At 38.4% G+C, this 24,707-nt stretch overlaps 1 protein-coding gene across 3 annotated transcripts in view; it reads left to right on the top strand.

The window, feature by feature from the left end:
- Positions 1-24,707, top strand: part of BACH1 (BTB domain and CNC homolog 1) — a 72,651-nt gene that overhangs the window by 14,446 nt on the left and 33,498 nt on the right. For all 3 annotated transcript variants that reach the window (XR_001882286.1, XM_017856212.1, XM_017856207.1), the window contains exons 2-4: positions 8,564-8,857; positions 13,060-14,394; positions 17,456-17,662. Coding sequence is in view for 2 of the 3 variants with exons in the window: in XM_017856212.1 (XP_017711701.1) it covers positions 8,624-8,857; positions 13,060-14,394; positions 17,456-17,662 (1,776 nt within the window). In the remaining variant the exon portion in view is untranslated. The remainder of the gene's footprint in view (positions 1-8,563; positions 8,858-13,059; positions 14,395-17,455; positions 17,663-24,707) is intronic.

The raw sequence follows: 24,707 nt of genomic DNA, 5'->3' as shown, positions 1-24,707 counted from the left end.
AAAAAAAAAAAAAAAAAAAAAAAAAAAAAAGAAGTTAAAAAACCAACTCTATTTGCAGTAACTATAAACATTAAATGCTGAGGAATAAATTTAGCAAAAGCTTCACAAGCCCTCTTCACTAAAAAGATCATAATAATGCTGAGATAAAGAATGCCTAAGTAAATGAAGATAGATGCCCTATTTATATACTGGAGGACTCAGTTTTTTAGATATTGGTTCTCCCCAAATTGATCTATATTTTCATTGCAGTCCTAAACAGAATTCAACTAGCTCTTACAGTAGAATTTAATAAGAATTAGAAAGCCCAGAAGAATTAGACATTTCACAAAAGGAGATATACAGATGGCTAATAAGCACATGTAAAGAGGCTCAACATCCATTACTTATCAAGAAATGCAAAGTAAAACCACAGTGAGATACCACCATACATATTAGGATAGGCACGATTAAAAAGATGACAGTACTAAGGGTTAATGAGAATGTAGAGCATGGCTGTCCAACCTTTTGGCTTCCTTGGGCTGCATTGGAAGAATTGTCTTGGGCCACAGATAAAATACACTAACAACGATAGCTGATGAGCTACAAAGAAAAAAAGTCCATGCATGATTTTCATGCTATTTGCCACCACAGATGAAGCAAAACAGTCCTCACGTTCAAAGGGATGGATACGTCTTATGTAGAGCGTTCTCATTAATTGCCATACATTGGAATTGTCATACACTGCTGGTAGCAAGGTAAAATGATACAGTCACTTTGGAAAACTATTCAGCAATTTCTAAAAAGTTAGACATGTGCCTATAATATGACTCAGCTCTTCTACTCCTAGGTGTTTACCCAAGAAAAATGAAACGCGAAATATATGTCCTTGCAAATGTTCATCAAAGCTTTATTACAATAATCCTAAATTGAGAACAATGCAAGGGTACATCTTCATTATAGCAGTCCATCAGAGTCAAATGGATAAACAAATTGTGGCATATCCATGTAATGGAGTGTTATTCTGTAATATAAAGGAACATCTGATGTATGCAACAAATGAATGAACCTCAGAATCATTAAGTGAAAGAAACCCGAAGAGTACATAATGTGTGATTCCATTTATATAAAAAGAAAATGCTCATTAATCCATAGTGACACTAAAGCAAATTATTGGTTACCTGGAATCTAGCCCAGGGAAGGGCACATGTCATTGCCCTTGGTGGAAGGGGTGTGTGAAATTTTGAGGACTGATGGAAATTTCTTTGTCTTGTTTGGAGTGGTGGTTTTATGCACATATACAGTTGATAAAGGTCATTGTATTGTGTGCTTTAAATAGATATGGCTTATTCTATATTAAATCATACCCCAAAGTTGTTTAACAAATAGTGACTGACAAATGCATGACAGAAAATATGTATTCAGTGAATAAGCTTTATTGATGTGGACCAATTCTAGTTACTAGTTCACATTTTCATAACAGATAACAATCCTATTCAGAATCAAGTAGCAGCTAGATATGTTAGGCGAATAAAAGACTTCATTTTTTCTTAAATTCTTTGTAGTAAAAAGGTGTAACAGTGGAATCTGTTAGTCTTGTTTTGGTTCTGGAGCTTGGGTTTCCTATGTTCCTTCTCATCTTGGTTCCTGTGTTTACTTCCAAGCTCTTCTAAACTTATGACCTGGAATTATCAAAGTTGGATTTGTTCATTTGGGAAGTAAAACACCATTTATTTTTGATCTCTGAAGTAGTTTTTCAAACTTCTCTAACAGTTCAGACTCTTCTCCTCTAAGCTTAACCTTAGTTTCATAATTTCAAATATGGATTTAGATCCAGCAACTATAACAAAAGGTCCATGACTTAGCTATATAGTTTTTAATATTAGGAAAAGTCAATGAAAAATATTGCCTGTATGGGACCTCACATGATGTTGTAATAATCATGAGCTGCAGTAATTGTAGTGATTGCCTCCCACCCCATTTTTAAAAAAGCGGTGGCATCTTTAGTTACATAACAGTTGTAATGTAAATTGCCAGGTTATTTACTCGTCTAACAATGTCATCATTTTTGGTGTTGCTATAAGTTCCTCTGCTACTTACCTTAGTTCAAACTTTTTTTTGTTTCCCATTTTCATTCAGCCTTTTCAAAATATATTTGTTGGTGTACCTTTTCCAATAATACTTAAGGCTTTTCTTAAGGCTGAGAGAAATAACTTTAGAAAATGTGATTATCAAATCACAGATGTTTAAGCAGTTATGATATTTAAGCCTGTAAACGGTTAAAGAAAATAACAACTTGGTCACAGAGTTACTCTTCCAGGCTCTCCTGGCAGGTGAGTCAGGACTTGGGACTTTGGGAAGAATGTTGTCTTAAATTACTGTCCTGAATTAAGTTTCCACAGACTTTTTGATAAGTTTTTTTCAGAATTATGGAATGATGAAGAGCCATGTCTTTAGAAATAATTTTTCTTACGGGAATCTCCACCTTAAATTTAAAATCATTTTAAAAATAAAGACCCTTAAAGGAGAGTCAAAGGTGTAGACACAGGATACTGTTGGATCTTTGCCATCCACTTGAAACATTAAATATAAGGTTCACCTAATTTCAGAAGAACACTCAAACTTTGAGTATCTTAGGTATATTGTAACAGGAACTGACTGGCTTAGGGGATTTTGAAGCTTGGGCTTAGGGAGCTAAGAAAGATGTCATAGTAAGAGGAATTTGCCTGTCTTCTGAGCCATTGAAGACCGTGTCCTGAAATTGAGTGAGGTGAAAATAATTGACAGGTTGATGAAGGTGATGCTAGGCAGAAACAGTGAGGAGGCAAAGGTGGAAATTCCAAATAGCCACTAGAAATGGGAGAAGGCAGGTTTTGAGGAATGGACTGGGCTGCAGATCAGGGCACTGCTTTTGTAAAAAGGCTGGAACTTGCCCATATGCACCGTTCCTGATGTCCACTGGCCACCAATTGTGGCCGGCCACACACACACACACACACACACACACACCCCTTGACTAACAGAGAACTGTTTGTGAAATAATTGTTCTCATTAATTGAATATTATGGTTAAATGAGCACTGACCAGGAAAGTAGTTTTTGTTAGAAGATTTACTTCAAATAAATACCTTTCCAGATATCCACATTCCTGTGTAAATTGATTATAATGATTATTATTATCTTTTTTACCTAGAGGCGTCATTCTCATTTTGAACATATCTAGGTTATGTTCTTGAAGGGAGTCTTTTATTTGTGTTTTCATGGCACTTAGTGTATCATGTGGCACAGCTAACACTTGTGGGAAGAACATTTGTCATTGTTCAATGAAGATAAAAAAGTGTGGTAGCCTTTTTTTAAAAAAAAAAAAAAAGTTTGAGGTGTTATTTATTGTACCCTTCTACATTGAGAATTAAAACACAACATAGTCCATTGACTTGAGGTAGATAAAATTCCAGCTCTTTTGCACACATGGAACTTTATACAAAGTTATCTTCTGACTTTCTGTTACATGAAATATTGTAGACCTGGTTTCATGATCAGGTGTTCACCTTAGGTTTTTAAAAGTTTTTTTCCTTTAAATAAATTATCTTTAAAATTATATAGTTTGATAAAGCCACAGCATCTTGTTTCCTGTATGATTTTGAAAGCAAAATGTCAAGTAGTAACTATCAAAACTTAAATTACGTGCATTCAGCAGAGAGCAGAAGTTATTTCCAAATTGTGGTGTAGAAAGCTTTAAAAAGCTTATTCATCGTTTATCAGCACTAGTGAATGAATTGGCACCTTCCTAAAGTCAGCAAACTTTTATTTTAATGATAACAATAGTATTATTTCTAAGAATATAGAAAATGCAGGCGTAACAGGAATCTAAATTTAGTATTATTAAGTTAATAAAATGTTAGATTCTGGAAGGCTGGAGTGTTTTACTTTTTAGATTTGAGAAATGTTAGAAGGTGCATGATGGATATTAGAGGACATGAATGTGCCGTTCTTGTCTGATGTAGTTGTTACATAGTTAAGTTATTGGGTAAAAATGGATTGCTGACCACTTAGATGGTTTCCAGGGTTAGGAGAAACGATTTTCAGAACACTCTTCTGTAGTGCCTCATGCTATGAAAGCAAAGGGCAAGGTGTTTTCATTACTGTAGGTCGTCTGTATTGGCCATGTTTATGGTTGCCAATCCTGGCACTTTTTTGGCTTGTCGTGGCAGGTATGTTTTTGACTTCCAGAGGGATGAGCTGGCCTCTTTTCTGCCCCTCAAGGCTCTGGAAAAACTGTCCGAGAAATTTCCTCTGAATGCTTGGCTCAGTGGCATTGTTCCACATATGTTGGAATAGGTGACTGGGCTGTGTTTGGAAGATCTAGATTGGGGTCCCCAACCTCTGGGTTGCACAGCAGGAGGTGAGTGGCTGACCAGTGAGCATTACTGCCTGAGCTCCGCCTCCTGTCAGATCAGCAGTAGCATTAAATTCTCATAGGAGTGTGAACCCTGTGGTGAACCGTGCATGCGAGGGATATAGGTTGCACAGTCTTTGTGAGACTCTAATGCCTGATGGTCTGAAACAGTTTCGTCCTAAAACCATTGCACCACCCATCTGGGGAAAAATTGTCTTCCATGAAACCCATCGCTGGTGCCAAAAAGTTGGAGACTGCTGATCTAGATAAACTCTGTTTTGTTTCTGTATTAAAAATAAGAAATTATTCATTCAGCAGCATGTACCTCTGTTGGACCAGGTCCAACAGGTATGCTTGGGTTATGGCAGAGAACAAATCAAAGTTGTGACATTTAAACAGAGAACTAAAAGGTGAGGCGTTAGCTGGCTAAAGAGTAGAAGTCCAGATAGTGGGCACAGTGTATGTGGAGGCCCTGAAATCAGTAGGAGCTTGGGGCCTATGGAGCAGGAAGGAAGAGACAGGCTAGAGAATAGCAAGAGAGGGGGGCAACGGCTTCAGATAAGTCTGGATTAGTGGATGGAAAACCCAACTACATAGGACTTGAGGACATGTTAAAGATTTTGAAGTGATCATAAGCCATTTATTTGGAAGGTGACATAGAGTTTTTGTTATGAAGAGAATACATTGGAGGGGATCAAGAGGGGCTTTAGGGGTATAAGACTTTTGTTAATATTATCACCACTAATAGCAGCTAATATTATTTGTTGCTGTAGACCAAGCACTGTGCTGTGAACTCTTTTCCCTCCTCATCTCATATAAACTTCAGAACATCTCAGTGAGTTGGTGTTTTCTCTACTTTGTAGATGCGGGAACCAAGACAGTCAGGTTAAGCAACTTGGCCAAGGTCATATAGCTAGTAAGTGGCAGAGCTGGGATTTGAACCCAGACAGTGTAAGATTGTAAATTCTGAGACTCGAAATCCTGTGGTGTTTGCCACTGGGCCTCTATTTGTCAGTGTGTAGGTGATGGGCCATTAGTGGGTCTTGAAATTGAGTGGATCACAACTGGGATTTAAACAAAATTAGAATGGAGTAGAAAGCATCAGATTACTTGCTGTAATAAGCATAAATATTATTATGTGAAACTTTATTTTTATTTTATATAACTAAACTTGCACATTTGTGAGCTTGTGAGCTGTTACAGAAGGTTAAACAGCATTTTTCCAGGCAGGAGGTGATGATGGCTTGGATTAGAATTGTGCTGATGCAGATGGAGAGAGGTGGACCTCAGTGTGAAGAGGCAGAGGCAGCAGGACTCAGTAAGAGATTGAATAGAGGTGTCCAGCTGAGGAAGGAATGAGGAATGAGTTCCAGATTTCTTGTGTGAACAGCATCAGTCATGGTGCATGCTGTGCTCAATCCACTTTAAGGGAGACTGATCCTTCTTAGAGGGGTCCTCCTGGATGGCTGTTTTACTATCTGAATCTCTAGTTTCTCTCAGCTGCAGCTGGTAGGACTTGGGATTGGCATCTCGCCCGGGGCAGCAAATCTGTAAACTAGCTCTGAACCCATGAAATGATGTGTTACTGAAAACTGCCTAAACAGATGCTGAGCAAAGAATTCTCTGGAATTTGAGGTGAATAGCCAGCTGGTGGCAGGATGAGAAGCAGTGGGCCACAGATGTATGTATTTGGGCTACTAGCAGCTCTAGGGTAAAGGTGTAGGAATTATTTGTGTGGCGTCACCTTGAGATCCAAAGAACCTTTGGATTTCAGTGTCTAAGGCCCAGAGTCATTCTCTTTCTGAAGCACAGGTCCAATTTTTTTTTTCTTGCTGTCTGTGCAGTCCATTTTCTTATTCTCAAGCATAACCTTTTAGTAATACCTGGGTCCCCACATTACTGCAGTGAATCTCCATACTGTGCGTTCAGCGAGTGCTAACTGGAGATAGAATGATGGAGTAGTTAAAAATGTCTGGTGGCAGTTCCCCTTCTTTGTCTTATTGGTCTTTTGATGTTGGCCAAGATACTTCTCACTAAGCCTTAGTTTCCACATCTGTAAAATTGGGGTGATAGAGGAGCATCACAGGGCTGTTTTGAGGCATAAATGAGAGAAACTCTAGCTCTTAGCTCAGTGCCTGGTGAAGAATTAGAGCTTAATAATCTTGCTGTTGATAGTTGACATCTTTAGGATAGTCTCTGGAGAGACTTAAACGCGTTCATTTACAAACGCTATGGGAAGGAGCCAGCATGGAGGGAGAGGTTGCATATATATGAGACAGAGTGTTAAGAGAAGGTATTGGATCCCAGAGAAGCAGGGATGGCATGGGATTAAGAGAATACATTACAGATTGTTTTCAACAGAAGAGGGAACCTGGTGGAGGTAGTGGGAGGACTGTTTTTTCTGAGGTTGGGTCCCAGTTATGGTGATTTACTGGGAGAGATGCTGATATCAGGAGGAGAAAAGTGGCAAGGTGGAAAGCTGTTACAGAGAACAGGAGACGGACATACCAAAAAACTGGTAAACAGTACCGAGAGCCTGAGACTGCACATTGTAAATTTATAGTGACACCAGTCTGCGTGTTTCTACAGTGTTTTCTGGCAGTGCTGTGTTCAAAAGAATGACGAGCTACAAAAGTAAGATTAGTATAGTTTTTAAGGGTGTGCATCCGAGATGCCAGCAAAGAATAGGGAGGCTGGGAGCTTGGGTACAGGGCCATAGTCGGGCAGGTGGTCAGCCATGGAGTCCGGCTTGGTTGGGAGGACAGTGTTCTGGGTAGGGTATAGTCTTGAAGAAAGAAGAGGGCAGTGGTCTGTGTGTGGTGCCACCCACAAAAACTTCTTTGATTGATGGTTTTCCCTATTATTCTTAACATTAATTCCTTGTTTTGATAACTGAAATTAAGACTAATTGCTAAAAATCAATTTATACTCTTTTATGGGCCAAAACTGGAGTTAGTTCTAGTGTTCAATTTTGAAGTTACCAATGATTTCGTGTGGTATGCTGAATCAGTAAATAAGTTGTGATCCTTAACCTTGGGACTGAACTTCAGTAGTCCTTATTTCTCCTTTCATTTTGGTTTGGAGTGTGTAGCAAATCTGAAAGCAGTACCATTTACTCATTCACTGACCATTTGAGGGCTTCCCATGTTTCAGGCAGTAAGGTGTCAGGAGAACAGAAGTGAATGACGCAGGGATGATACTGTGAGGTATCACACGGATAAAGGCCAATAAACTCTTTACAGTATCATCCCTTCTGGCCTTAGGGTGCTGGAAGAAAATATTAGAACTTCTCTTTTAACCTCTTACTTTGAACTTCTGTGTTTCTCAGAACATATATCAGAATAGTAGCACGTCTGAAAAATACAGATAAGCATACAGGTATTGGGGGTACTCTTGTTTTGCCAATAGTGTGTATGTGATGAAAAAATATTTGGAGACTATTACATGTTAGTATGTGTTTTAAAATATAAAAGTATAACTTTCTTATTTTAGCATTTTGAGAAAACCTAGTTTTGCATGTTATTAATGAGGTAGTTTTACCTGCCTGTATTTGTAATGTGAAGTAAATCTTACTATATAAAAAGACTTACTGCCAAGATCTGGCCTGACACGTTTCAGTCATTTTCTTCTTTGTGTTGGAGGATCTTTACCTTTTGCAGAACAGTGTCCTTTGTTAAAAAGCACTAAATTCACTCGCCGTCTATCAGATGTTGAGGAATGGGGCATGGAGAATGTGGAACAGCACATGTCTGTTTTACTATCAGTCTTATCCCAAAGTGTGACCTCTGGGGACCCTTCTTCTCATCTCTCTGGCTGTCTCTCCTCCCCACTCTGTCTCTCAACTGTCTCAAAACGATAGTGTTGGGATGCCACCAGAAATTCCCTGCTCCCATCTGTTTGCTCATAGTAGGTGGTTTCTCAGTGTGCAATGCCTCACTTTCAGAGAGCCATGAAATCCTTGGTTCAAAAAGTTCGTCCTTCCCTCACCCCAAGAACCTTTTCCCTAAAATTAGGAAAACTGCTATCAAGAACCTATTTTAAATGAAGTATATTGAATAAATGCCTCCAGGTTGTTCCTCTGGAGGCTTTTATTTTCATTTTGTTTTAATGAGTATATATTTTAATCTATATTTGGCACTGTGATTTTTTAACAAGATGTTATTTAAGTGAAATCTTACGTGTGTGTTTGCAGGTTGATGACAATTAGAAGCATGCTTTCCACTGAACTTCCCGACAACACTTGTTATGCAGAATGTCTCTGAGTGAGAACTCGGTTTTTGCCTATGAATCTTCTGTGCATAGCACCAATGTTTTGCTCAGCCTTAATGACCAGCGGAAGAAAGACGTGCTCTGTGATGTCACCATCTTTGTGGAGGGTCAGCGGTTCCGCGCTCACCGGTCCGTGCTGGCGGCATGCAGCAGTTACTTCCACTCGAGAATCGTAGGCCAGGCTGATGGAGAGCTGAACATTACTCTTCCAGAAGAGGTGAGAGATCCATGTTTCTGGCAATTCTAATTTACTTTTAAGTTTTTTATGGTTCATAATGTTAAAAGTAAAGCACAGTATCCTTGTCAGGTGGCTATGGAGCATTTCCCAGGTTCTGCAGCAACCCTTTTTTTTTCTTTTTTTTCTAGTTTTTTTTTTTTAATGTAAAATCATTAATTTTGAATGTTGGTTAACAGTATTGAGCAGTTGGATATAACATAACACCCACTGTTATGTTATTTTTGATGAAATGACCAAATCAGGACACACCCAGTGGATTATAGGCAATTGGAAAAGTCATGGTTTTGAGAGTCCATGCTGTGTGACCTTGTCTTCTAGAGGCCCTTTCCAGTGATCAGCAACTGTAGCTAGGTGCGTTAGTCTGTTCTCACGGCGCTAGTAAAGACATACCTGAAAACTGGGTACTTTTTAAAGGAAAGAAGTTTAATTGACTCAAAGTTGCACATGGCTGAGGAGGCCTCACAATCATGGTGGAAGACGAAGGAAAAGCAAACTTACATGGTGGTGGGCAAGAGAGAACTTGTGCAGCGAAGCTCCCGCTGATAAAACCATCACATGTCGTGAGACTTATTCCCTATTACGAGAATAGCATGGGAAAGACCAGCCCCCATGATTCAGTGACAACCCATTGGGTCCCTCCCATGACATGGGAATTGTGGGAGCTGCAATTCAAGATTAGATTTGGGTGGGGACATAGCCAAACCATATCACTATGTTTAGGGTTGTATAGAACGTCCATTTTCCCAAGACATCTCCTATTTTCAGGCATTCTATAAGTGTTCTGTCTCCCCTTCTTTCTTTCTTGACTTTGTCTTTATGTATTGATTAGAAAAAATAAACAGTGTTGTGTCATTTTTATAGAGCCTTACTTTTACATATATCTTTTTCCCTGGTCTGTTGTGGAGCTCAGGCTAACAAATGTTTGGGTCTTGTTAATGTCCTGCCTTTAAGAGGAACTCTCGTTTGGGTGGGGATGTGCTGGCTGTGCTGACTCTTAGCAGCATCCCTTGCTTTATTTAGTTAGTAACTGCTACTGGCAGAGTATCAAAGCTGTGACACTGGGACGCATAGAAGTTAGGAGGAATATGGAGAAAGAATGTAGAAATTCTTTGTGTATGACAGGTCTGTGTGGGATGTTCCCAGTTGGATACAGTTGGATAAACTGTAAACTAAGTCTACAGTTTAGCTTGTTGCTGTCCGTGCCTACTTCTGTGAAACTGCATCTACAGTTTTGGGAACAGATAGGTTGTCTGTCAGTTTTGTGGCAGAGGTCAGAGTCAATGGTGCAATACCAAGAAAATGGTAAAAAAGGCCAACCTGTGAACTAGCCATTGTTTTAAAAAAAGACCAACACATTTTATAATGGAGATATGTTAATTATGGTTCATATTTTCAAATTATTGAATGAGACTTTCCAAGTAAAGCAAAGTTTGATTCATGGATTTAGGAGGAAAGGTATGTGCATACATGCATGTGTGTATGCATTCGTTCATTCTTTCTAATGTATAAATCATAAGTTTTCAGATATGGAAGTGTTTGATTATAGTGACAGTGTCAAAATACCTTATAACTCATTGTCCTAAAGACCCTTTTAGATAATTTTAATTGAAATTTTTATTGAGTGTATTAGAGTTCTCCAGAGGGACAGAACTAATAGGATATATGTATATATGAAGGGATGTTTATTAAGGAAAATTGGCTCACACGTTCACAAGGTGAAGTCACATGATAGGCCACCTGCAAGCTGAGGAGGAAGAAAGCCAGCAGTGGCCCAGTCCGAGTCCAAAAGCCTCAAAAATAGGGAAGCCAGCACTGTAGCCTTCAGTCTGTGGCCAAAGGCCCAAGAGCCCTCGGTAAACCACTGATGTAAGTCTAAGAGTCCAAAGGCCAAAGAACCTGGTGTCTGATGTCAAGGGCAGGAAGCATCCAGCAGGGGAGAAATGTGAAAGTCAGAAGACTCAGCAAGTCACCTATTCCACCTTCTTCCTTGTTTTGTTCCAGCCTCGCTGGCAGCCGATTGGATGGTGCCCACCCATATTGAGGGTGGGTCGTCTTCTCCCAGTCCACTGACTCAAATGTTAATTTTCCCTAGCAACGCCCTCACTGACACACCCAGAAACAAGACTTTACAGCCTTCAATCCAGTCAAGTTGACATTTAATATTAACTATCACATTGATGTTTTCATGTACAGATATAAGAAACAGTGCAGGGTTCCTTTTCACTTTATGCAGTGTCTCCCATTGATAACATTTTGCAAAGTTGTAGTATAGTATTACACCCAGGATATTGATACAGTCTCCCATAGGGTTCAGATTGCCACAATTTTGCTTGTACTAATAATGTCTGTGTCTGTGTGTGTGTGCGTGTGTGCGTGCACGTTAAGTTCTATATAATTTTATCCCCTGTGAAGGTTTGTGTATCCACCACCATAGTTAAGATGCTCAGCTGGGTGCAGTGGCTCATGCCTGTAATCCCAGCACTTTGGGAGGCCGAGGCAGGCAGATCACCTGAGGTCAGGAGTTTACCAGCCTGGCCAACGTGGCGAAACGTCTCTACTAAAAATACAAAAATTAGTCAGGCGTGGTGGCGGGCACCTGTAATCCCAGCTACTCGTGAGCCGAGATTGCACCGCTGTACTCTAGCCTGGGTGACAGAGCGAGATTCCGCCTCAAAAACAAAGAAAAAAAAGATACTGAACTTGCCAACACACACAGATCCCTTGTGTTGTCCTTTTATAACCACAGACATCTGCTGCCTACACTCCATGCCCTCATTCCCTTGCCCCTTTCATCCATCCCTAATCCATGGCAACCACTTACCTTTCTTCCCTTTCTAAAGTTTTGTCATTCTAAAAATGTTATATAAATGGAATTATGCAGTATTTTACCTCTTAGGTTTGATGATGTTTGACTTAGCTGAGATAATCCAGGTTGTGTGTATCAGAAATTTATTCCTTTTTATTGCTGAGTAGTATTCTGTAGTATGGATGTACCGTGTGTGTGTGTGTGTGTGTCTGTGTGTGTGTGTATGTATATAGCTTTTCACCTGTTGAAGGAAATCAGGCTAATTCTGGTTTTTGGCTATCACAAATAAGATTGCTGCAAACATTTGTGTACTGGTTTTTGTGTGAACATCAGTTTTCATTTCTTTGGGATAAAAGACCAGGAATGCAGTTGTTGGGTCATATGGTAGTTGCGTGTTTAGTTTTATAAGAAAGTTTATTTCAAATTGTCTGTACCATTTTACATTCCCACTAGCAATATGTGAGTGATTTAGTTTCTCTGCATTCTCATTAACATTTGATGGTATCATTGCTTTTTATTTAAGCCTTTAAAAAGCCTAAACATGGTTTTAGCATGTTTAGATTTTAAGATCACAAATATTAATATTATCTTGACCACTCTTAGAAGAACCCAGTGGTTTCAAATTAATTTTGTACTTTTAACCCAGGATCAGACTTTCTGTGTACTTCAGCTGGTTCCATTTGCCTCTCATTTTAAGAGACAGGTTTAATGTAAATGTGCAAGTTTCTACTTAAAAGTTTTGTTACTTTGAGTCCATGAATTTTTGCTGAAACAGTACTGAGGCATGATTTCTATAACTTCTCTTAAATCACTTTAAAAAGTCTGTATCTTTAAAACTTTTACTGTTAGGACAGTAAAGTTAATAGTTACCAGTTAGTATGCATTTACCATGGGTCAGGACTTTGTAACTTCTTTACGGGTACTGTTTTATATCCTTAAAAGTTCTGCTTTTGCAGCTGGTAGCAGCAGTTGGAGTTGTTTGGAATACAGTGGCCATGTGGAGCTGGGCTAGCAATAGGCTCACTATGTATGTGTGGCAGATCGTGTTCATCCTGCTCTAATTCATAGATGATTTTTTTTTCCACTGTCATGGGAAACTTATAATGTCTTAATGTCTTTAACTTATGTGAGTAAACCATAATTCATGTGCAATTAAGAGTGGACTCTATAAAATAGTGTGTGGTCCCTGTGAAAAGCATACTTTTCCAGGATCCTTTCCTTTTACATTTCTGAGAAGAATATTTTTTCTTTAAATTAAAGTACATATTTTATAATTATCACAAATAAGTTACACATCTATTTCTCTTCCACTTATCTTGTTTTTATGTACTAGACAGCTTTCAAATGATGTGTTTTTTATTTTGTGTATCAACAGGTGACAGTTAAAGGATTTGAACCTTTAATTCAGTTTGCCTACACTGCTAAACTGATTTTAAGTAAAGAGAATGTGGATGAAGTGTGCAAATGTGTGGAGTTTTTAAGTGTACACAATATTGAGGAATCCTGCTTTCAGTTTCTGAAATTTAAGTTTTTGGACTCCACTGCAGACCAGCAAGAATGCCCAAGAAAAAAATGCTTTTCATCACACTGTCAGAAAACAGATCTTAAACTTTCACTTTTGGACCAGAGGGATCTAGAAACAGATGAAGTGGAGGAATTTGTGGAAAATAAAAATGTTCAGACTCCTCAATGTAAACTCCGCAGGTATCAAGGAAATGCAAAAGCCTCGCCTCCTCTACAAGACAGTGCCAGTCAGACATATGAGTCCATGTGCTTAGAGAAGGATGCTGCTCTGGCCTTGCCTTCTTTATGCCCCAAATACAGAAAATTCCAAAAAGCATTTGGAACTGACAGAGTCCGTACTGGGGACTCTAGTGTCAAAGACATTCATGCTTCTGTTCAGCCAAATGAAACGTCGGAAAATGAATGCCTGGGAGGAGTCCCGGAGTGTAGAGATTTGCAGGTGATGTTAAAATGTGACGAAAGTAAATTAGCAATGGAACCCGAAGAAACGAAGAAAGAGCCTGCTTCTCAGTGTCCAACTGAAAAATCAGAAGTGACTCCTTTCCCCCACAGTTCTTCCATAGACCCTCATGGACTTTATTCTCTGTCTCTTTTACACACATATGACCAATATGGTGACTTGAATTTTGCTAGTATGCAAAACGCAACAGTGTTAACAGAAAAGCCTTTGTCAGGTACAGATGTTCAAGAAAAAACATTTGGCGAAAGTCAGGATTTACCTTTGAAATCCGACTTGGGCCCCAGGGAAGATAGTAGTGTTGCATCTAGTGATAGGAGTAGTGTGGAGCGAGAAGTGGCAGAACACCTAGCCAAAGGCTTCTGGAGTGACATTTGCAGCACGGACTCTCCTTGCCAAATGCAGTTATCACCTGCTGTGGCCAAAGATGGCTCAGAACAGATCTCACAGAAACGGTCTGAGTGTCCCTGGTTAGGTATCAGGATTAGCGAGAGCCCAGAACCGGGTCAAAGGACTTTTACAACATTAAGTTCTGTCAACTGCCCTTTTATAAGTACTCTGAGTACTGAAGGCTGTTCAAGCAATTTGGAAATTGGAAACGATGATTATGTTTCAGAACCCCAGCAAGAACCTTGCCCATATGCTTGTGTCATTAGCCTGGGAGATGACTCTGAGACGGACACTGAAGGAGACAGTGAATCCTGTTCAGCCAGGGAACAAGAATGTGAGGTGAGCAGGAGTATGTTCTTAATTCATTGTTTTAATAACTATTAATTGGTATTTACTCTGGATCAGCTCCCTTTGCATCGTTAGGGGTATGATCAGGTTCAGGGAGTGGAGAGGAAACTCATATAAGGTTAATTTTAAGACTGTGTGATGGGGCTGGGCGCAGTGGCTCACAACTGTAATTTCAGCACTTTGGGAAGCCAAGGAGAGGGTGAATCACCTGAAATCAGAAGTTCGAGACCAGCCTGGCCAACATGGCGAAACCCCATCTCTACAAAAATTAGCTGGGCATGGTGGCAGGTGCCTATGCCTGTAATCCCAGCTACTCGGGAGGCTGAGGCAGGAGAAGCACTTGAATGTGGGAGGCAGAGGTTGCAGTGAGCCAGGTTTGTGCCATTGCACTCCAGCCTAGGAGACAGAGCAAGACTCTATCTCAAAAAAAATTTTAAAAAGACTGTGATAAATACTAAAAGAGATAGAGATGAAGTTTGAAGAACTTCTGTGTTCATTTGTTTCCAGTAGATATATTAACCATAAAGTAGGCTCACACATTGGCTGTGTTCACACGTCGGCCATTTAGTTGTTTAAATCAAATGCCGTGCCACAAGACGGAAAAGAATAATGATTCTATGCTCATTACATGATAACTCCCTGAAAAATGCAGCATATATTCTACCTTGCTCATTGCCAACAAGAACCTCTAGACCTGGGACATGTCCCTGAGCAATGGTTTAACAGTGATTAGTTGTAGGAATGTGGCTTCTAGTGGAGTAAAGTTTATTGGATCTAGTTTTTCATGGCCATTGATTTTTAAATTTTCCTTTGGCCATTTCAACTATAGATGAATGTCTTAATTTAGCATGAATTACATGTAGCTGGTATGATACTAATCAAAACAAGCTTGATTTGTGTATTCTGTACATAAAAGTTTGTATTTGATAGCTCCCTTCAGTAAAGTATTACTTACAAGTCCAATAATGATAAGGGCCTGTTCCTTCCAAAATATATTATTTAAAATGTTTTTTCTTTTAAAATATATTTTATATGATATTGTTTGCCTTTCAATAGTTGACTTTTCTCTTTATAATCGCAATTTACATTCTTTTAAAATTATTTTCTATTTTATCCATTGCATTTTTTTCCCCTTTCTTGGGCTTTATTTTTTTTTTTTTATTGTGGTAAGAATACTTACCACAGAATCTACCCTTATAACAAATTTTTAAGTGCATGATGCAGTATTGTTAAGTATAAGCTCAATATTCTACAGCAGATCTCTGTAACTTACTCTTTTGTAGCTGAAACTTAACCCATGCAATTGCAATTCCCCCTTTTTTCCCTCTCCCCAGACCCAGGCAACCACCATTCTACTCTTTGTTTCTATGAGTTTGACTGTTCTGTCTACTTTGTATAAGTGAAATCATGTTGGATTTACTCTCCTCTGTGTCTGACTTATTTCAGTTGGCATGAAGTCTTCCAGGTTCTCCATATTTTAGCAAATGGCAGGATTTCTTTCTTTTTATCAGGCTGAATGGTATTGCTTTATGTATGTACACCACATTTTCTTTATCCATTCATCCATCCATGGACATTTAGGTTGTTTCCATATCGTGGCTATTGTGAATAATGCGGTAATGAATATGGAGGGGAGTGCAGACTGGGCACAGTGGCTCATTACTGTAATCCCAGCACCTTGGGAGGGTGAGGTGGGTGGATTGCCTGAGCCCAGGAGTTTGAGATCAGCTTGGGCAACATGGTGAAACCCTGTCTCTACAAAAAATACAAAAATTAGCCAGTCATGGTGGCATGTGCCTGTAGCCCCAGCTACTTAGGAAGCTGAGGTGAGAGGATCCCTTGAGCCCAGGAGGTTGAGGCTGCAGTGAGCGGTGATTTCACCACTGTACTGCTGCATGACAGAGACCCTGTCTCCAAAAAAAAGAATATGTGTAGATGAGTACAGATATCCCTTTGAGATGCTGATTGCAATTCTTTTGGATAAATACCTGGGAGTGAGATTGCTGGGACATACAGTGCTATGATTTTTAATGGTTTGAGGAACCTCCATACCATTTTCCATGGCAGCTGCACTATTTTCCCACAGGTGTACAGGGATTCCAATTTCTCCGCATCCCATTCTTTGGCATTTTCTTTGGTTTCGTAGCTGTTAGATGACATGGCTTTTGAAAGAGGCTTTTTAAAAAAAAAAAAATCTTGGCTTTGGAAGGAGATGGATTGGTGATTAAGAAGTAGTATGTATGGGTTATATATAGACTTTTATGACATTATAAATGTAGCATTTAGAATTACTATAAAAGAATATTAAAATAAAACATTTAAAAAAATTTTAAACATTTTATGTAACAAATACCTATAAGCTTAAAAGGTAAGCTAAGTAGGTTGCCAGACTGACCAGTGTTTCGTTTGCATTTTTGATAATATAATTAAACCCACACAATTTTGTTTTAAAAAAGTTTTTCTTTTTCCAAATTTAAGTATGTTGAAATGACTTTAACATAGTCATAAGACTTTTCTAACTTTTTTTATATTGGCAAGAGACGTGTATGTTTTAGAGTGATTTATGTGAGGCTACCATTTTCTTGATAGAAAGATAAATTTTCTGAAATGCTGTAGAAATTACTAGCATAATTATACTAACATAAAACCAATGCTACATAGTCATTTCATTCAAAAAATAAAATAGATTTTATTTTTGGGTTGAGTAAAAAGTCTGTATTAACATGCAAAAATAAAGTAAAAGTGAAAAGTAAAATAATGTTTAGTAAAATAAAATTGTGTTTACATTTTACATGTCAGTACTTGTGTTAATATGTTTGATTTGCTGAAAAAAATCTGCTTAATGTATTTGTCTTTTGAAATAGACCATAAATATAAATTAGATTATCAGTTTTATTATAATTGATTGTATAGAAATTGGGAATAGAGGCCTATGTTTTCTTTAATGTAAAGTAAGTTCTCTGAAAAACCTAGATGTATACCTTCATCTTCCTAGATTTGAGTGTAATTATGAAATACAGCAATAATTAGTGATATTTATTTCATATTCTAGGTAAAGCTGCCATTCAACGCACAACGGATAATTTCACTCTCTCGAAATGATTTTCAGTCCTTGTTGAAAATGCACAAGCTTACTCCAGAACAGCTGGATTGTATCCATGATATTCGAAGAAGAAGTAAAAACAGAATTGCTGCACAGCGCTGTCGCAAGAGAAAACTTGACTGTATACAGAATCTTGAATCAGAAATTGAGAAGCTGGTAAGTGTACAAGTTTCTTATTACTATTTAAATTCCACCACTTTCTTTTTTGTCAAGGAAATAGTTTTTAAATTTCTGGGTCAAATATAATGCTCATTAACATATTTTAATATGTATCAATTACCATTTTATCATTTTATCATGATATGCTATGATATGTGAGTGCTTTTTTTTTTTTTAAAAAAAAAGGTTTTCAAATTAAAAATGACTTTATTGTCTACCTAATCATTAGTGGTTGTGAGTAAAGAAATTATAAAGCACTTTAATTTCTCTGTTTTGTGTCTGTAGGAGCTAATATTCCAGGTGTTAATTTAAATGAACTGTGGACCTGAATAACTTGTTTTAGTTGATACCAAAACCAGACCAACCAGGATCTTTCATCTAAGGAAAAAATTCTGATAAGATATGGTGATATGAATTGAAAATATTAATATCTAATGAGATCCTAAGTGAGAACAGTGCTTGCTTTTGATTCTTCCTTTCTTTTTCTTTTTTGAAATGGAGTCACTCTGTCACCCAGGCTGGAGTGCAGTGGTGCGATCTTGGCTCACTGCAAGCTTTGCCTCCTGGGTTCATGCCATCTCCTGCCTCAAGCCTCCTGAGTAGCTGGGACTACAGGCCCCCGCCACCTTGCCCGGGCTAATTTTTTTTTTTTTTTAATTTTTAATTTAGTAGAGATGGGGTTTCACCGTGTGAGCCAGGATGGTCCTTGATCTCCTGGACCTCGTGATCTGCCCGCCTCAGCCTCCCAAAGGGATTACAGGCGTGAGCCACCATGCCCGGCCTGAATCTTATTTTCTATTCTAGCATCAAGACACAAATTAACTGAAAATTGATTAGTTTACTCCTCTGTTTCATTTTTCTGTTGGTGGAAGGAAGCATTGTATGAAAGAGGACAGCTGTGATAGTACAGACCAGCTAAAGCTAAGATACGGTTAAAGATAGCAAGGAAACAGCCTAGAAGTAGTAAAAGCATTTCTTGAATATTCAATTTTGTGTCTTTGTTAATTGGTGAAAATTTAAAGTTGGGATTGTGGCAAGTTTTCAAGCATGAACGTTCTAGCTATGAATGGCAATTAAACAGCAACAATTTAGGGAAAAAAATTGTGCCTCCAAGAGAAGTTGAAAAATAAAAATTTATTATTTATATATTGTACATATACTTTATGTAAAAAGATAAAAAATTGTAACTATATTAAAGAGATGAAGCATAACTAAATAAAAAATAAAGGAGGAACCAGATGTTTTACAAGTAGAGGCATGAGAGATGTTTAAAACAAACAAACACTGATATGATATTGCTGAATAGTTAAAATTGTTAAAACCAAGGAGGAAAAGTTTTGAATTCTATAGTACTTAGTACTTTTGGAGTGTATATCAGTAATACCTTTAATAAACACTGGTGTTCTTTCTTACTCAGTTTTGAATTAAACCCTTAACTGCCTTTAGACGGAATATAGCATTTTGAGCTTCAGTTATTATTCTGTGCTGCAATACAGAGATGCTGTTTACACTGTTAGGTTATGTGAAGCCAGTGGAATGAAATCTACATAAAATTGTACTACTGGAGTTCTTAGTTCTGCTTCTTAGTTCTGCTTCTTGCTCTTTCCTGTCTGCCAGTTATAATTTATAGTAGTTCGTAGAGTTTATCCAGTTTTCTTACTCCTCTAAAATAAAATAAAAGCGAAACAAGACTGTTCTAGTTTATTTCGTAGCTTTATTTTATAAATGGATACTAAGCAAATATGTTTGAGAGTAGCTATTATCCTTTAGAACAACTCTGTTTCTTGGCTCACAGGTTTTATTTTTTTGGTACGAGTCAGACATTGGTTTGCTAGATTATTGATATTTTTACTAAATTTCAGACAGCTAGGATGAAGAAGCCTTGCTGTCTTTGGACTTTCTGCTTCCTCTGCCTTTCCTTCTTAGGAGAGAGGTGGCAGATACAGTGGTTAAAATTGTGGGCTCTGAATCAGATGCTTAGTAACTTTGGGCAGGTTAATTTCTCTGTGACTTGTGTTTTTCATCTGAAAAACAGGATAATACTAGTTCCTACTTTATAGATTAGGTGCTTATTTTGGGGAATTAATTGAGTTAATACTAATCTGAAGAACTTAGAACAATTCCTGGCACATAGTAACTACTCAATAAATATTACGTAGTATTATTGATTTTCCATTTTCTCCTTTTTTAAAAAATGTTTTATTTGGTTTATCTGTTTATTTATTTTTTGAGATGGAGTCTTGCTCTGTTGCCCAGGCTGGAGTGCAGTGGCATGATCTTGGCTCACTGCAACCTCCGCCTCCCGGGTTCAAGCAATTCGCCTGCCTCAGCCTCCTGAGTAGCTGGGATTACAGGCGCCCACCACCATGCCCAGCTAATTTTTTGTATTTTTAGTAGAGACGGGGTTTCACCGTGTTCGCCAGGATGGCCTTGATCTTCTGATCTTGTGATCCTCCCGCTTCAGCCTTCCAAAGTGCTGGGATTACAGACGTGAGCCACCGCACCTGGCCTCCATTTTCCCTTTCTTAATTGACCTTCTTCCTAATGTCTCTGCCTAAACTGTAAACTCTGTGTTTGGTGTATTGCTTTTGTCATCATAGTAAAGTTTCTTTCATATGGTCAGTGAATAACTACTGGTTAATTTTCAATACAAAGTGATATTTGTTTCTCAGCAGTTTTTATGAAATCCAAAATCAGAGTGCTCAGTATCGTGTTTAACTATTACATTAATTTGGACTCTTTGGCTTCAAGAAACAGACTCTTGAGTGAAGAATGAATGAATGAATGAATGAATGAATGAATGAATGAATTTGTTGTAGGGAGATAGGTACCTCTCATTTAGAAGTTAGAGAATGGAGCCAGGCCTCATAAGTAACAGGGAACAAAAGTGGAAGACTCCTGGGAACCCAGGGACTTCTCTCTGCACCTTCTTCGCTCTATACCCGAGAGTGGCTTTTTGTGCCACTAAGTGCACATGGGAAGGGTGACTGTGGCATAGTGCCTGAATAATTTCACTGTCCGGGGACTAATCCAGTCAGAGACTACTGTTTTAGTTAGTTCTGAATTCCCAAGGAGAGCATCTTACTGGCCTAATTCACTCAGGTATCTTCTTCTGTGGCTAGAGAGCAAGAACAAAATAGAAGAGTCAAGACCCTCCTTTCTGGGCAGGCACAGCAGACATCTGATAGTGTCTCCTGCACCTAGAAAGGCGCCAGTCTGACTTCCAAAATAACCACAGAGAAGTTGTGTTGGAGTTTTTATATCCGAGTGACTCGTTTGTGTTTCATCTTCCTTGAACTCCCTACTCAGTCCTTCACACTACTCTCAGTTCTAGTGATTTCTACAGGCAAACTCCAGTTGCAGCGTGAGGGGTACGTTACAAATTTCTGTCCTGTGTAGGTGTCTTTCTCAGGTAAACATAAACAGAAGATGTGCTGCTTATTAGCTAATCAGAATAAGAAAGCTGGCCCATCTAGAAGTAAAAGAATTTGACGTTTAAGATACTTATTATGGTAAGAAGTTTACTTGGACCCTGGTTGTTGGGTGATGTTATGGATCTTGTCTTTTGTAAACAGAAAACTAGGAGAGTTATGGTCAGAAGTTTATACTTAGTAGCATGGAGAGTTGAGAATACAGAGGAAGGAATAGGAACAGATATTTGTGTATATTTTAATCTCATTGAGATGTTACTTTTTGAAAGTAACATGGCCAGTAGACAAGCAGTATTCTTTGTCTTTATAGTCTAAAGATTATAACAAACCTATTTAAGGGAAATTGCTTGTTTAATAATTAAACAGCCGTTTGCACATAGTGAATGACTGGTTGGTTTTAACATATAAATAGATTCACAGTATTTATTGCCCTGGTCTGAAAATACTCAGGCAGAGGGCCCTATATTCTAGTCAGTTTGGTCTTTGGCTATTGGCTGTTTGTTTTCCTAGAGAGAAATCTTGGAACTTTTTGCAGTTTGTCCTGAGGGTAATAGCATAATAGACTCTGGATGGATCAGCATGTGATAAAAGGGGTTTGATTACAAGAGAGTAATTATTCTAAAATGTTTGCAAAGTGGGTTAGTATTATAATCATGTACAAAGGGATAAAATACACTTTTATAGTCTCTGTTGGGACAAAGAGAGATGTGAGTTAGCATTCAGTAAATAATATATTTCTCAACAAGAAGTTCTATCGGAGTCTAATAGAACCTTTGAAGAAAAGGTACGTATTTATTTGGTGGAAAAATTGATGGTATTGACTTTAGGATTTATTTTGAATTTTATAGTATATTAGAGGTTAAGCACTAATTTAGCATTGCTTTTACTGTAAGGACTGAATGTACATAATGCGTAAGCCAGTAACATGACTTTGTTTTTCTTTTTTTTGAGGCAGAGTCTCGCTCTTTTGCCCAGGCTGGAGTGCAGTGGCGCCATCTCAGCTCACTGTAAGCTCCACCTCCCGGGTTCACACCATTCTCCTGCCTCAGCCTCCCAAGTAGCTGGGACTACAGGCGCCCGCCACCACGACCGGCTAATTTTTTGTATTTTTAGTAGAGACGGGGTTTCACCATGTTAGCCAGGATGGTCTCAATCTCCTGACCTCATGATCCGCCCGCCTCAGCCTCCTGAAGTGCTGGGATTACAAGCGTGAGCCACCACGCCTGGCCGACTTTTAAAACTAATAATTATAAAGTATTTGGATTCAACTTCTGTTCATGTGTTTGGCTTATGAAGCTCTTGTCTATGTAGCTTTCTTTACAAGGTTCGAGTTTATTCTTCTGGAAGGTTAATTCAGAAGTTAGAAAATATACATATCTCTGATAACCATTTTAACCTCAGAGGTAACCCTGAAATGAAGGGAGCCTTGCTTTTTGTGGAAAAATATTAACCAAAATGTATTTCTTTTAGAAAGTATCAAGTATTGTTTTTGATATCAACTTGTAAGTGATCAGCGATCAGAATATTCACAAATACTTGGCGCTCAGGGTTGAGGTGTTCAGACACCATTTTATTTCATTACTCTTGTCCATTATGATGGCACAGAAGTAAAATGTCCTCATCTGTTCTTAGTGATTTGCATTTTGTGGTGAAGATTATATTTTATTAAAAATAAACCTGTTCACAATTAGTCCCAATTTACTGGCTGTTCTACCAAAGTGCACCCCAGTGACCCTTCCGGAACTTGCCCTCTGTCATTCCGTGTTGTCCTTGAGCAGCATTTCTTGAAATGTGGTGTGTATCCCATTGGCATCATAGTTATTTTGGGTGCCCCTTAAAGGTGGACGTTTCGTAGTCTATCCCAGAGCTGTTGTCAAGGCCCTGGACCATGCATTTTATATAAGTCCGAGATAAATTTTATGTACATTTTAAATTCTGAGAACTCACTGCACGATAGCACTGAGGTCAGAGGGAGGCTTTGGAGACAAATGACTGGAAAGCTTGCCTGGCCACTGGGTAGCTTTGTGGCCTGGGGCAATTGCTTAACCTCCAGTACCCACATTCCCCCATTACTAACATGGGATAAGAGTAATAGTCACCGCGGGGTTGATTCAAGGATCTGATGAGATCAGGGATGGAAAGCTGTTTGTACTGTCCAGCATGTGTTCAGGGCTCAATATGTATTAGTTGTACTTTAAATAAAAGTGGTTCTCTATTCTTTCTATAAGTATTTGCTGGTCACCCTACATATTAAATGTTGTGCTTAGCACCAGGACGTCAGAAATGAGTAAGACATAATCCTCGCTTACTTACAGTCTCATGGGGAGCCAAGTTCAAGTGTGTTCATTTTTTCTTGAGCTTCATGTCAGCACCCCCCACCCCATTCTAAAAATTTCAAGTTTTCAAAAAAGTTAAATGAATGGTACAATAACCATATACTCTCCATGTAGATTCTTTGATTTTTGACATTTTGCCACATTTGCTTTATTTCTCTATCTTGATCTTTCTGCCTCTGTCTCTCCACCTCAGATCATCTCTCTGTACCTGTTGGCTTGTCAGTCTTCAAATCTCTGTCTCCATCTGTCAGTCTGGGTCTTTTTTTAACCCCACTTGGTTAATCTTGGTCTCTCACCCCTTGGAGTCACTGTCATTCCTGTCCTGCTGTCTTGCTGGCTGTCATTCCTCTCTCTGGCTCTCTTCCTCCTCTTTTATTTTCTGAATTGTTTGAAAGTTACCATATTATGACACTTCATCCTTAAATGTTTAAACATGCATCTTCTAAAAAGAGGCATTCTTAGATACGACTAATATCTTTATTATGCCTGAGAATATTAGCACATCCTGAATATTATATCTAGTTTTTATTCAAGTTACTCTGATTTTTCCATCTTTCATAGATAGATGCTTTTTTTTTCAAACGAGGATACAGTCATCATGTAATGCATTTGATTAAACCTATTTAGTCTCTTAATCTAGAACAAGTGCTCTCATTGTTTTAATGACAATAACTTTTTGAAGTATCCAGGCCAGATTTCTCATAAATGTCTTACTTTAAGTATTTGTCTGATTGCTTCCCCGTGGCTTTAAGTCATTTCTCCATCCCTTTATTTCCTGTAAACTGGAAATGTTTGAGTTGAGACTGAGTTTAAACATTCACTGGTGTTGTCCTTTATATTGTGTCACCTAGGGAGGCAGGAGGTCCAGTGTCAGTGTTGTCACATGTAGGTGGGTGGGAAGTGCCAGATTGCTCCATTTTCAAAGTAGTATTTTTTCACCCTGTATTGCTTAGTTGTCTGTGATGTGTTACTTGGGCACTTATAATTATCATATTCCCCAGTACTCCTACATCCTTTAGAATACGTTGATGACCTTTACTGTGATTACCATGATTACGAAATCATGATTTTTCTAATTCTTTCATTCTATTTACATTAGTTTAGTCGGTATTCCTCATTAAAAAGGATTGTTCTTCCTTTCTCTCTCTGTTTTTTATTTTTTTTGGAACAGAGTCTCACTCTGTTGTCCAGGCTGGAGTGTGGAGTGTAGTGGCGTGATCTCAGCTCACTGCAACCTCTACCTCCCAGGTTCATGTGATTCTCCTGCCTCAGCCT

The sequence above is a fragment of the Rhinopithecus bieti genome, unplaced genomic scaffold (assembly GCF_001698545.2).
Source record: "Rhinopithecus bieti isolate Rb0 unplaced genomic scaffold, ASM169854v2 scaffold_1295, whole genome shotgun sequence".
In the NCBI taxonomy this organism is placed as follows: Eukaryota; Metazoa; Chordata; class Mammalia; order Primates; family Cercopithecidae; genus Rhinopithecus; species Rhinopithecus bieti.
The sequence above is the reverse complement of the archived record's forward strand: the minus strand, read 5'-3'. Positions and strand labels throughout refer to the sequence as shown.